The sequence below is a fragment of the Emys orbicularis genome, chromosome 9 (genome assembly GCF_028017835.1).
Source record: "Emys orbicularis isolate rEmyOrb1 chromosome 9, rEmyOrb1.hap1, whole genome shotgun sequence".
In the NCBI taxonomy this organism is placed as follows: Eukaryota; Metazoa; Chordata; order Testudines; family Emydidae; genus Emys; species Emys orbicularis.
In genome coordinates this window covers 99,881,218-99,894,261 of record NC_088691.1, presented here as the reverse complement: position 1 = coordinate 99,894,261, position 13,044 = coordinate 99,881,218, and the positions used below count along the sequence as shown (strand labels likewise).

Here is a 13,044-nt window from a genome sequence, read left to right as displayed (position 1 = left end):
GGGAAGCAGCATGTGCAGTCAGGAGAGCAGAGAGTCATTCGGGAAGGGGGAGGGCGCTAGAGTACTGGGGGTGCTTCACCTACTTTGCCCCCCACCTCTCCCCAGGAGCAGCTCCAGCCGGGATCGGTCGGAGAAGGCCGGAGAGCGAGGGGAACGGTTTGAGCGGGAGCGCTTGGAGAGGGGTGACCGCTTGGAGCGCCCCGACAGGGGGGAGCGGGCAGACAGGAACCGGCCCCCCATCACCAAGCGGAGCTACAGCAAGGAGACGGAGGACAGGAGCCGGGAGCGCGAGAGGCAGGGAGCCCAGGAGGCCGTCCGGAAGGTTTCCAGCATGACGGAGGAGCGGGACAGGAGCAGGGAGCCAGGTGAGGAGCGGGGCTGGCACGGTGCTGAGAGGGGGAGGCGGTGCCCAAGGCCCGAGTCCTGTCAAGGGCCTGGCTGTCCGCCCTCGGCTGGGGCATCCACCCCACAGCCCAGCCATGCTGATGGGATCTCTCCCTCCGCACAGTTAAGCGAGAGCCGGCGCCCCCTGCAGCCCCCCCCAAGCCAGCGCTGTCAGAGGAGGAGCTGGAGAAGAAATCCAAGGCCATCATTGAAGAGTACCTGCATATCAACGACATGAAGGTGAGAACTGGGACAGGGGAGGCAGGGGCGGCCCCTGGCCTGTCCCTCAGGAGGAGCATTGCATGCGGCCCCTGGCCTGCGCTCGGGGCCCTGTGTTCCTGTGACACCTGCAGCCCTGGAACTGGCAGCAGAATTACAAGTGATGATGATCTTTCCTTTTAACAATAAAGGTGGATGGGGGCAGGGCTGGCTAGGCGGGGCGGGGGGTAGGGCTGGGAGCTGTCAGCCCTTTGCTGGGGACCAGGAGCAAGCATAGGGCCGTTCTGAGCCAGTCCAGTCTACCCCATAGCAGATGCTGCAGTGTGTGCAAGAGGGTGGGGCCAGGGCAGTGCTGAGCCGTCTCTCCCCCTGCAGGAGGCGCTGCAGTGTGTGCAGGAGCTGGCCTGCCCCTCCCAGCTCTATGTCTTTGTGCGGAATGGCATCGAGTCCACGCTGGAGAGGAGCATGATCGCCCGCGAGCACATGGGGCTGCTGCTGTACCAGCTGGTGAAAGCAGGAAACCTCACCAAGGAGCAGTACTACAAAGGGTAAGGGGGCCCCCACGCCCTGTGACCCTGCTAGGGAAGGGTCTGTAGCCAGGGGGCTTTTGTCCCTCCTAGGACTGCTGAATCAGGGCTGGGGGCCTGGCTGGTCCCATGGGCAGGGGTGGGATTTGCTCCCCAGCTCCAACCTGCACTCTGCCCCTCTGGCTCGCTCTGCAGACACCCCTGGGCTGGCAGGGAGACACGGCACCCATGCTGCCAGCCCTGAGCTGTGGGCTCCTGGAAGCTGCCCCTCCCCGCTGATCCGCCCGGCCCTCCTCTGCTTCCCTCGCAGGGTGCACGACATCCTGGAGATCGCTGAGGACATGGAGATCGACATCCCGCACATCTGGCTCTACCTGGCCGAGCTGATCACCCCCATCCTGCGGGAGGGGGGCATCCCCATGGAGGAGCTCTTCAGGTGAGCAGCTCCCTGCGCCGCTGGCCTTCCAGGCCCTGCTCCTGGGGCTGGGGGGGAGTGTAACCAGGCGCGTGGCTGGCTACGTAACGAGGAGCTGACCCGTGTCTTTGTGCCCTGCAGAGAGATTGCCAAGCCCCTGGTGCCCATTGGCAAGGCCAGCACCCTCTTGCTGGAGATCCTGGGGTTGCTGTGCAAGGGGATGGTAAGTGCCGCCCCCGTGCCCGTCTGCTCGTCTGACCCTGCTAGTGGGGACCGAGAGCCACGTCCCTGGCAGAGAGGGCTGGTGTCTGCATGTAACACCTGAGCCCTGGCCCAGGCCCCCAGCCCCCACCTCTCCTGTCTGGCTCTGGGGCACTGCCCCTACCCCCCTGCAGTCCTCATCCCTCCTGTCTGGCTCTGGGGTGCGGCCCTGATTTCCCCAGCCCCTCCTGTCTGGCTCTGCCCTGGCCCTGCTCCCTGTGACCTCGCTGCCGTAGGGATGTTTGGAGTTGGAGGAAGCTGCAGAAAGGGATCTGGGGGTCATAGTGGATCACAAGCTAAATATGAGTCAACAGCATAACGCTGTTGCAAAAAAAGCGAACGTCATTCTGGGGTGTATTAGCAGGAGTGTTGTAAGCAAGACACGAGAAGTAATTCTTCCGTTCTACTCCATGCTGATTAGGCCTCAGCTGGAGTATTGTGTCCAGTTCTGGGTGCCACATTTCAGGAAAGATGTGGACAAATTGGAGAAAGTCCAGAGAAGAGCAACAAAAATGATTAAAGGTCTAGAAAACATGAACCCTGTGAGGGAAGACTGAGAAAAATGGATTTGTTTAGTCTGGAGAAGAGAAGACTGAGAGGGGACATAAGTTTTCAAGTACATAAAAGGTTGTTACAAGGAGGAGGGAGAAGAATTGGCCTTCTTAACTTCTGAGGATAGGACAAGAAGCAACGGGCTTAAATTGCAGCAAGGGTGGTTTAGGTTGGACATTAGGAAAAAGTTCCTAACTGTCAGGGTGGTTAAGCACTAGAATAAACTGCCTAGGGAGGTTGTGGAATCTCCATCATTGGAGATTTTTCAGAGCAGGTTGGAGAAACACCTGTCAGGGATGGTCTAGATAATACTTAATCTTGCCTGAGTGCAGGGCACTGGACTAGACGACCTCTCGAGGTCCCTTCCAGTTCTATGATTCTATGACCGAGTGCAGGCTCCAAGCTTTGCCCTGCGGCTCTGACTCCTTGGTGCAGCCCCGATCTGGGCCACGTGGAGACACTTCCTGCTGCGGAGTATCTCCCCCCCGCCCCCCGGCAGTCCCCTCCTCCAGCTGGGCACAGCTCACTCTGTCTTCCCAAGCCTCGGAAAGGGGTAGGTCGAGCCTGCCTGGGAAGCCTGACTGAAGCTCTCCCCCCCCGTCCCCCTTTGCAGAGTCACAAGAAGGCAGGGACGCTGTGGAGAGAGGGCGGCCTGAGCTGGAAGGAGTTCCTGCCCGAGGACCAGGATGTGAACAAGTTTGTCACGGAGCAGGTGAGCGGGGCTGGACCCTCTCCAGGACTGGGGGGGGGGAGGGGGAGGGAGCTGCCCCCTGGCTGGCTTTGGAGTTCTGGGTGCTGGAGGACCCAGCAGGGAGCAACCTGACGCTGAGCAGTCCGGCGCCCAGCACTGCAGGCGGGATCCCCCAGCCCCGTCTCTTGGGGCGCGTCTCCCTCCTGTCGCAGCGCCGTGGCTTCCCCTCACTGGCTTCTCCCGTCCCCAGAAAGTGGAGTACACCATGGGGGACAGCTCAGACACGCCCAGCCGCAAGGAGCTGACTGCCGAGGAGCTGTGCAAGCAGATGGAGAAGCTGCTGAAAGAGAACTCTAACAACCAAAGAATATACGATTGGATCGAGGTGAGTACGCTGCCCCTAGGGCCTCCCCAGCAGGGGGCGCTGGGGCACTGGCCATGGGGGGAGCCCCTGGGTACTCCAAGGGGGAGTGGGGCGGGGCGCTGGCTGTGGGGGGAGCCCCCAGGTACTCCAGGGGGTTGTGGGGCAGGGGCGCTGGCTGTGGGGGGAGCCCCCAGGTACTCCAGGGGGCAAGAGCGCTGGCTGGGGGTGCACCTGGTTACTCCAGTCCCAGTCTCTCCCAGCAGGGGGCACTGGGGGGAGTTGGGTAGGGGCGCTGGCTGTGTCTCAAGATCACTGCTGCTGCTCCGCAGCTTGCCTGGGGTGGGGGCAGGTCTCCCTCCGCCAGCGCTGTGCCTGGCTGCCCGCTCTGAAGTGTTCTCCCCCCACCAGGCCAACCTGAGCGAGCATCAGGTCTCGTCCAACGTCTTCGTCAGGGCCCTGATGACATCCGTGTGCCATTCGGCCATTGTCTGTAAGTAGGGAGGAGGCTGCCCCGCCTCTGGGGGCCTCAGCTGGGGCCCAGACCTGCCCACGAGGGTGGCCTGAACTAGCCAGAGCCCTGGCAGCTGGGATGGGAGGGGGAAGCTGGCTGGTGCCAAGTGCAGTGGGGACCCTGTTCCTCCACCCTTCCTGGGGTTGGGCCGCAGGATCTGCTGGGAGTGGGGCAGGAGCTCTGGCCCTTGGGGCAGGGTGGGAGGAGCGGGTCTGGGGCCGCCCCCTGCCTCTCTCACTCGCTCCCCTCCCCCCGCAGTCGAGAACCCTTACCGGGTGGACACAACGGTGATCAAGAGCCGGGCCAAGCTGCTGCAGAAGTACGTGAGCGAGGAGCAGAAGGAGCTGCAGGCGCTCTACGCCTTACAGGCCCTCGTGGTGAAGCTGGATCAGCCGCCGAGTGAGTGTCTCCAGCTGGCCGGAGCCCAGCTACTGGCTCCGAGAGGGCCGGGGGATGGCGGCCTGGGGAGCCCAGGGAGATGGGGGGAGGGCAGCAGTCACTCGATTCCCAGCCCATGCCCGTTGGTCGACGTGCTCTGGGGTCATGGCTTCTGTGCAGGCTGCTCGGGGTGGGATGGGGGTGCCCAGCAGGGGCTTTGCCCATGTCCCCCTGACCCCCTCTCTCGCCCTCCCCACAGACCTGCTCCGAATGTTCTTCGATGCCTTGTACGACGAGGACGTCATCAAGGAGGAAGCCTTCTACAAGTGGGAGTCGAGCAAGGACCCGGCCGAGCAGCAGGGCAAGGGGGTGGCTCTCAAGTCAGTGACGGCCTTCTTCACCTGGCTGCGGGAAGCTGAGGACGAATCGGACAACAACTGAGGAGCGGGGCCAGGGCCCCACCGGCCCGCCCCGAGGCCTGGACTCTCTTGCGCAGAGGCCGCGGGGAGCCGCCCTGCCTCCTGGACTCCCTCCTTTCCTTTTGTTTTGTTTTCGAGGCCTGTATTGGTTTGTGTCTGATGATAATAAATTGATGCTGAAGGAGGCAGGCATGCTGTGGGGCTCTGCTCAGCCCCAATGCAGGAACCCGGATGGATCGCAGTGAGCGGGGCCAAACTCTGCAGGGTGCAACGCACCAGAAACTCATGTCTGTTGGGGGCCGTCTCCTCCCCCCATTTATTGCTGAAATATAGAGAGATTATATATATATATAAACTTATTAAATTTGGTTTGGGGACAGGACTTTGCTCTCCCGCTCCCCCATCCCCGGATCACAGCCTGCACCACAAACCTGCCGGATGGTTTTTTATTTTCAAAAAAATCATTTCAGCCCCCTCCCCCAAATCTCCCACCTCTGAGATCGGCTTGGGAGCTGCTGGGGCCGTTCCAGGGGGAGGGGGGTTCCAGCCCCCTCTGCGCTGGGCGAGCCTCCCATGGGGCCAGCTCGGCAGCTCCTGTCTCCCCCCCCAACACGTTTAAGGCCACAATTGTGCAAGCTAGCAAGCGGTGGCTTCATCTGCATCCCCTGTATTTATAGAGCGCCGGATGTTAACGAGCCGCACGCGTAATTATTAAAACAAGGATTCAATTACCGGTCACGTGAATTTGTAAATATTTTTTTTTTTTTTTTTTTTTTTTTTGCTTTTCTTTATGGAGTATTTAATTGAAGATTTAAAGGCATCTTTTCACCTTAAACTGGAAATAAAAGAACATTGCTAAATACCGCTGCGTGTGCCGCTGTCGGATCCGGGCCTGCGTCTGCGAGGGCTCGCCTGCTGCCCCAGCCCCCACAGCGCTGTGCTAGGCCAGCTAGCAAATGGGCACTAAGCAGCTACAGCCTGTCTGGAGCCGGTGCTGGCGGGATGCCCTGGATGGGGTGAAGGCTCCTATGCGGCACTGTAGCCATCGCTCTTCCAGCCTAAGGATCGCCAACACGGGAGTCCGAAGAGAAGCACTTGCGGGTCTGGTCTGGAGGGAGATCCGGGAACCTGAACACGGCCCAGGAGTCCAGCGAAGACCAAGAGCTGTGGGGCAGGTGCCACCCAGGGGCAGCCTGGGTCCCTGACAGACTGTGCCCATTCTTCCTGTGGGCAAGGGGAGGTGGCAGGAAGGAAGGGGAGTGAATCCACTCCAGAAGGCCGGGGAATTTTGGAGCATCGCCTGCACCAGCCCTGGGAAGGGGGCTAGACTCTCTGAGCTCCTGCCCCCAGGCTGCAGGGGCCCCTATGTGGGAGGGCTGGGCAGAGGCAACGCAGGGGTGGTGGTGGATGGATTGATGATAGATTATTCATAGTGTACGGCCTGAAGGGATCGTTAGCGCATCTAATCTGACCTGGTGTAACACAGGCCATTAAATGTCACCCTATAACCTTTGTATTGAGCCCAGTGACCTGGCTGGCTAACCCCCACCGCCCCAGACCGCCCCGGGAGACAGCGAGAGATGGAGAATTGCCCGCCGTGCCTGGTTCCGGCTGTCAGCCTTATTCCTCATCTGAATGGGGCTGGCTTCCAGCCGCTGGGCTGGTCCTGCCTCTGTTGCTGGCTTCGCAGCCCTGGGGGTGAGACTGGGCCGTTGGACCCTGGGGGCGGGAGGGCACCGCGGCGTGGAGTAGGGAGGCCGCTGTGGCGTATTGCATTGGGGGCGGGGGGGAGGCTGAATCACCGGACAGCTGAGCAGAGGCCCCTCCCCTGGCTTTTGTGGCAGCCCCAGGGAGCCATGCAGAGTTACCCTAGGGGCAGGGGTGGTGGGATTGCTCTGCTTGGGCAGCTTCTTCCAGCCTTTCCTGCTGTTACCCTGGCTGGGTGAATTGCCCTGGGGTGGGGGTTGGGGAGTGAGACGGGGCCTTGCCCCGGGGGGGGGGACATATAGGCTGGGGAATGGGGCCTAGGGTGGTTCCCCTGTAGGGGGTACCAGCACTCCTATAGGCCCGGGCAGGAGCACTGGCTGGCTCGGAGCAGGGAATAAGCTGGGGCCTTTCCCCTGGCCCGGGGGCTGGGTCCTAGCTCCAATCCAGCTCCAGGGGGAGGACGACTGACTGACTGGAAGCACAAGCTGACTGCTGCGGAGAGAACAAGTCACTTGGTTTTGTTGGCTGGAGGCTGGTCTGGCAGGTGTTTGGTGGCGTGGCCGCCCCTCAGGTTGGCTGTGGAGAGTCGACTGCTCACTCTGGGGTAAGGGTGAGACATGGGGGTGGGGGGCATGGCTGGAACCTGCCCTACTGCTTCCAGGGAAACCATGTGGGGCAGGGTCTGGGGCCTTGCCCCATCCCCCCTGTGCGGCAGCATTTTCAGATGATGCTTTTGGATTGATTTGTATCAACCCTTAAAGAGCTGGTTTGTTTCTGCTGGCGTGTGCCCGAGGGCTGTATTGGAGAGCAGAGGGAACTGCTCGCTGTACTAGGAAGGTGAGCCCGGGCTGTGATGGGGTCGGTCTGCAGGGAGGTGGGGATAAGATGCTTGGGGTTTTGAGCGGTAAGAGGGGCACCTGGGTATAATGGTCCGGCATCTTCACAGGGTTAATGAGATGTGCAGAAAGAGAAATGCGATCAGGGCAGCTCTCCCCGGGCCCACTTCCCGGCAAAGGCAGGCAGCGGTGCCAGGTCTAGAGACCAGGGCTGGGTGGACAGCTGGGGCCTCCACCCCCCTGCAGGGGGGACCGGGACCAGACCCTCCCAGGCAGTTGGGGCTGGTGCATTGGGGTGGTGCTGGTGTTAGGTTCCTCTGGCTGTACCCTCGTCTGCTCATGCAGTGACGCCCCTGCTAACTGCTGGGGCTTCTTCTTTCCCTGCCTGTGGGGACGTAGCCCCCCAGCATCCATCTGGGGCGTGGAGCAGAGCCCAGCTCTCTGCTGTCTCTATGTCCCCCTCAGCACTGAGCCCTGCCCAGGGGTGTCAGGCTGCGGGGGGGACTGGGATGGGCAGGGGCTGGTCCCGAGGGAAGCGGGGGGGGCTGGGATGGGCAGGGGTGGGGCTGGCCCCAAGGGAAGTGGGGAGACTGGGACGGGCAGGGGCTGGCCCCAAGGGAAGTGGGGAGACTGGGATGGGCAGGGGCGGGGCTGGTCCCGAGGGAAGTGGATTGGCATTGTGGCAGTAATGCCTGGGTGCCCTATCCATGACCCAGACCCCACTGGGCTGGGCACTGCCCACACGTCAGCGTTCGGGAACTCTCTCTGGTTGTGGCCTGGGACATCTGTGTGCGCTGGAACATCCGTGTTACGTGGGCACGTTTGGGGCGAGCGTGAGATGACTTGCTGCTTGTCCCAGCCCTGCCCACCCACCGTCACTCGGCACAGTGAGAGTTTGCTGCTCCGTGCGCTTGGCCTCCAGCGTGACGGTCTGAGCTCCCTGGGGTGCCGCACACGGGGGAGCTGGACTCTTGCATGCCAGCTGCCTGCTCTGAACCCCTCTTCGACACCACCCAACCCCCCAGCTGGCCAATGCCTTTAGCCTGGTGAGTGCTGGGCCCAGCGGGGGCTCAGGATCTGCCCCTCCTAGCTTCAAGGCTTGTCTCTAACCAGGCAGGGCTGTGGGATACCTGTCACTGCTCCCTCGACCCATGCTGGGCTGGGGGGAGAGTAGGAAGCGTTCCCTTTGTGTGTGGTGGGGGGGAACGGGTTAAAGCAGGGCGGCTGCTTGGGGCTGGCTGGTGGGATGAGCTTGGGGTAGGGTGAATGCGGGCAGTGTCTGTGGGAAGCAGTCTGGCCTGCCTGCATGGGGTGTCTGGCTGCACGTGGGCCCTGGCAGGGAGGCGAAGCAATGACTCTGTCCACGTAAACCTCTGCTTTGATGGGCCCCAGGCGGGCAGGAACCGGCCCCAGAGCGAAAGCCAGGCAGCTGGGGCACAGACTTCTGGTGGCCGGAGTGAGATCCAGTGTGGGCTCGAGTCTTTGCCCGTGTGGGCCTTGCTCAGACTAGCTCCAGCAGAGCGGCTTCCTTGCCCCTGCTCCCCTAGCCCTAGCCCAGGCTGTTTGTGAGACCTGCCCCCAACATCTCTGCAGCTCGGCAGGCCCTGTCCTTTGCCTGTCTCTGTCCCGTCTGCAAGAACCAGTTGCTGATAATGCAGCATAAGGGGAACAAGTCACCCCTGACAGCAGCGTCTCTGCTCCCAGTTCCTCCTCCGCCCATGCCGCATGGAGTGCCCACGCCAGTGCCCTGCCCGGGGAAGGGGTGTGCTGCGTTGTGGAAGGACTCTCCCAGGAAAGCCAGGGCTGGAGTGTGCAATCTGGGGCTGTCGCCTTCGAGTGTCTAAACGGCTGGCCCAGCCCCCTGGAACCCCGCACGACTCTCGGCGTAGATCCCACTACGGGGGTGTGAGATCAGGATGTTAACTAGCCGTGGCTGCTGGGCCGTCACGTGACCTGAGCCCCCTTGAGTGCCTGGGCGAGGGCATAGCGGACAAGGTGTCTGCAACCCTCCTTTGGTCCCTCTTAGCAGCTGGGGCTGAGAGCCGGAACCCAGCCACCTGCCACCCTCGCGTTACATAGAAAGGGGGCAGAGCTCTGTCATCTTTTCAAAGGGGGTGGTTTTGTCCCCCTCCCTCCCCCAAAAAAATTAAGGACGGAAGAACTTTCTTAGCAGCCCCTCCCGTACCCCTCCCTTGCAATGGCGTGAGGCGCTTCATGCCAACTGCCCCAGCTCCTGGCAGGCTCCAGGCTCAAGTTCAAACCCTGCCCATCCGCTGCCAGCTTCACTCCCCCAGTGGGCAGCCAGAGCGGCTGCCTGCCGAGCTGGGCAGGGAGCTGCATCCTGTGTGCCCGGTGCGCCCATGCCGCTCGCGTTGACCCAAAGGAGCTCCTGAGAGCGAGCCCCGAGCCAAAGCAATCAGCCCAGCCCAGCCCTCCCCGTACAGAGCAAAGGTGGCCCAGGGGCCAGCACACAGGCACTGGTGCTGATAACAGCCTGGCTCCTGCTGCCTGCTTTGGTGCAGACCACGTAGCTCAGCGCTGGCCGGCGGCCATGGCGGCCCCACCCTAGAGGAAGGACGTGATTGGGTTGGGACAGTCATGGGTTGGGCCGTGCTGACCAGAAAGTGGGGTTAGTGGCTAAGAAACCAAGAGCCCTCGGGCTGGCTGACGAGTGTGGAGACAGTAGGTCCAATTCTCAGTGGACGTCCAAGGAAGAATGACCCGTGTATGGGACCTAGAAGGGGGGGGGGGGGTCAGGGGGGTGCTCCCCAGAAATGGGGGGATCAGGGCCCCCATGCTACCTCTGGGCTCTGAGGTATTTTGCCTGTTCATTTGCCCCCTGCCACCCCCATAGGGCTGTGCCCGACATGCTAACACTGACAAGCCAGATGGAGGAGGGGGCAGGATGCTGCCCCACTTGTGCAGCGGATTAATGGGGTGACTACAGCCCCAGAGGGGGTGACCGTGAGGCATTTTGTCCCACCAGAGGTGGTTGGGAAAAGGGTCGGGCTGTGTGGAGGAGCAGGCTATATCTCCTGCCCCAGCCCCTGAGTTTCAAATGGAGCTACCGCCTGATCTCTCCTTCGAGACTGGTTCCTCGCTGAGGGGGCTTGCAGACCGGGGATGCAGGGAGATAGCTGGGCCGGGAAAGGGACTCCTTTGCAGGGATGAGGCTCCCCCAGGGGCGGGTGAGGCTTGGGATAGCAGGAGGAGCCATTGGAGGAGGCCCCAGAAATACCCCGTTCAGCTGTCTGAACAGCTTTGGAGCCGGTTACAAATGACTGTAAAACGTGTGATTCTGGCCGGAGGACGGGGAAAGCCTGAGATCGGGCTACCACAGCCATGCTCCCCTGCCTATAATAGAGGGACCTTCTCAGAGGTGGCTCTGGATCGTGGGTAACCCAGACAGGAGCGAACTACATCCTGGGGGTGATGGCCTATGCTACGCCGTAGTTCTGTCCTCCCCAGATGCAGCCACGGCAGCTGGTGCCCTTTTGCCAGCTGGCGCCCCCACCAAGCTCCTGGTCGACCAGTGAGCCAAATCCCTGTCCGCCCTTCCCCAGGGCTGGTGGGAGAAAGGCAGGATCGGCTGCTTCTGGGCCGCTGCGTGTCGCTCACAAACCGGGGGAGCGGGTTAAAGGATTCTGAAAACTCTGGTAGAGAGTAGCCCCCAGCTGCTGGGCTAAGCGTGGACCTTCCCTGCTCTTTGTCCGGAAGGGAGTTCCCCAAGAAGCCCCAGGGTTTGCCCATTTCACACTGATCCATGGAGGAAGGGGCGGGGACCCTGGTGTCTAAGGGGGGCTGAGTGGGAGGGTAAGGCCTCTTCCCAGTGGGGAAGCGGTGGTAGAGTTCATGGGCTTGCCCAGGAGAGAGGGCAGGTCTGGCATGGCCACGCTGCATGGTGCCCAGTGCTGTGGACGAGGGGACAAAGTTACGGGGCTCATGCCCAGACGGCGGAATACGCTCCAAGCTGCCAGGGAGGGGCCCTATAAACCCATCCAGTCGGGTGAGGAGAACTATAGCGTGGAGCTCTCTAGTCACCCCAGCGGGGGAACGCAACGAACTGGAGCGCGACGGAGATGCTGGTCCTAGCAGTATGTGGGAGAGGGGAGCCCCTTTGCTGGTCTCCAGCCCCCTCTCTGAGCGCTTGGCCCCCGCACAGCCAGCATGGAGGGGCCGCAGGGGTACAAACCTCTCCAGCAGCCTGGCTGCACCTCACTTGCTGTCCACTGGGTGGAGACGGGGTCCAGTTAGTAGCTCTCCTCCTCCAGCCCCTGGGAAAGGTGCTCAGAGCCTGGAGCAGGACATCGCTGGCGGTGGGGGTAACTCGGCCTCCTCGCAGCGCATGGGCATTGCCCGGGTGCTGACACCCAAGAAGGGAGGGACTGTCGGATGGTATGGCGTTATAGACCGCTTCATGCCCTCCGTGTCTGACAGGTAGCCGATGGCCAGGCCTGCTGAGAGCCTAGATGAGCCGGGAAGTGCAGTGCATGTTACTTTACCACACTCTGCGTTTATCCCCTGAGCGGGCTCTGGGCACGCCTTGGTTTGCTTTTTGGCCTGGAGGGGATTGCAGCTAGTTTTCAATGTCTGTATGTCGGTCGCTGGCTGGGGCGGGGGAGAGAGATTTGTTTCCTAGGTCAGGCCTGGGGGGGCATGTTCCCCATGTTGGGGGGAGGAGCTCAAACTTCACTGCAGCGTGACCCCCTTCGGACAACAAAGTTACGACATGACCCCGGGTGGAGGGCAGAGCCTGAGCCCCACTGCCTCGGGTGGGGGGAAAGGGGGCATGGGTGGCGGGTGAACCCCCACTTTGGGGCGGCTAGCCCACTGGCCCTGCCCCTTCCACCTGAGGCCCCGCCCTCCCACGCCGATGAAGCACCAGCTTGCCATGCTGGCCGCTGGCCCGACCCAACCCCACCCCTCCCTCGGCTGGCCCCAGCGCTGCCCCTGGCCCCATGGAGCTGAGTCCCCACCAGCTTCAGGAAACAACGGGGGAGGCAGGGGGGGCCTCAGGCGAGAACATGGGTGGGGCCAGGGCTGGGTCAGAAGAGGCTTAGCCTGCCCTGGCCTTTGATACCACCACCCATGAGAGGGGGCCGCAGCCAAGTCCCGCTGCCCCAGGTGGGGGTGGTAGCTCGGGCTTCAAATTCAGCCCTTGGGTCCCAGCAAGTCTAATGCTGGCCCCAGCGACCCAGTTTGAGAGCTACTGCTCTAGCACATTCAGGCTGCAGGCCGGATGGACAAGGTGGAGAAGCGTCAAGGGGGCATGGCCTGTCTAGGTCATGGAATGGGGCGTGGCTGCTTTAAACAGGAGCCTGCAACGGTGGAGGCTAGTAAGAATTAGCCCACTCCCCTGAGCAGGAGACAGGCTCGGTCCTTTAATGGGATGGCCAAGTGTTATGGGAGCTTCGTCCCTTGTGGTAGCTCCATCCCTGAGCTGTGTCCAAAGAGAGAGCCACACAAAGGAGATTGCACTGAACATCAACAGGCCGCCTGTGAACTGAAATGGGCCCTCAGTGGAGATCCGTCCTGGCAAGCCCACACCACCCATTGGGTTGCTGCAGGCCAGTGACAACGGGGAGCAGGGCCGGCTCCAGGCACCAGTGCAAGAAGCAGGTGCTTGGGGCGGCCCATGGAAGGGGGTGGCACGTCCGGGTCTTCGGTGGCAATTCGGCAGCGGGTCCCTCAGTCCCTCTCAGAGGGAAGGACCGGCCGCCGAAGAATGAAGCAGCGCGGTAGAGCTGCCGCCGACGTGCCGCCGATCGCGGCTTTATCTT

At 62.0% G+C, this 13,044-nt stretch overlaps 1 protein-coding gene across 1 annotated transcript in view; it reads left to right on the top strand.

Moving 5' to 3' along the window:
- The window catches only part of EIF4G1 (eukaryotic translation initiation factor 4 gamma 1), a 44,505-nt gene extending 38,270 nt beyond the window's left edge, over nucleotides 1-6,235 (top strand). The window contains exons 25-34 of the mRNA XM_065411224.1: nucleotides 106-365; nucleotides 509-624; nucleotides 979-1,151; nucleotides 1,441-1,566; nucleotides 1,687-1,768; nucleotides 2,972-3,070; nucleotides 3,300-3,434; nucleotides 3,822-3,903; nucleotides 4,183-4,323; nucleotides 4,562-6,235. Of these exons, the coding sequence (XP_065267296.1) occupies nucleotides 106-365; nucleotides 509-624; nucleotides 979-1,151; nucleotides 1,441-1,566; nucleotides 1,687-1,768; nucleotides 2,972-3,070; nucleotides 3,300-3,434; nucleotides 3,822-3,903; nucleotides 4,183-4,323; nucleotides 4,562-4,743 (1,396 nt within the window). The 3' untranslated portion in view covers nucleotides 4,744-6,235. The remainder of the gene's footprint in view (nucleotides 1-105; nucleotides 366-508; nucleotides 625-978; nucleotides 1,152-1,440; nucleotides 1,567-1,686; nucleotides 1,769-2,971; nucleotides 3,071-3,299; nucleotides 3,435-3,821; nucleotides 3,904-4,182; nucleotides 4,324-4,561) is intronic.
- Nucleotides 6,236-13,044: the final 6,809 nt, after the last annotated feature.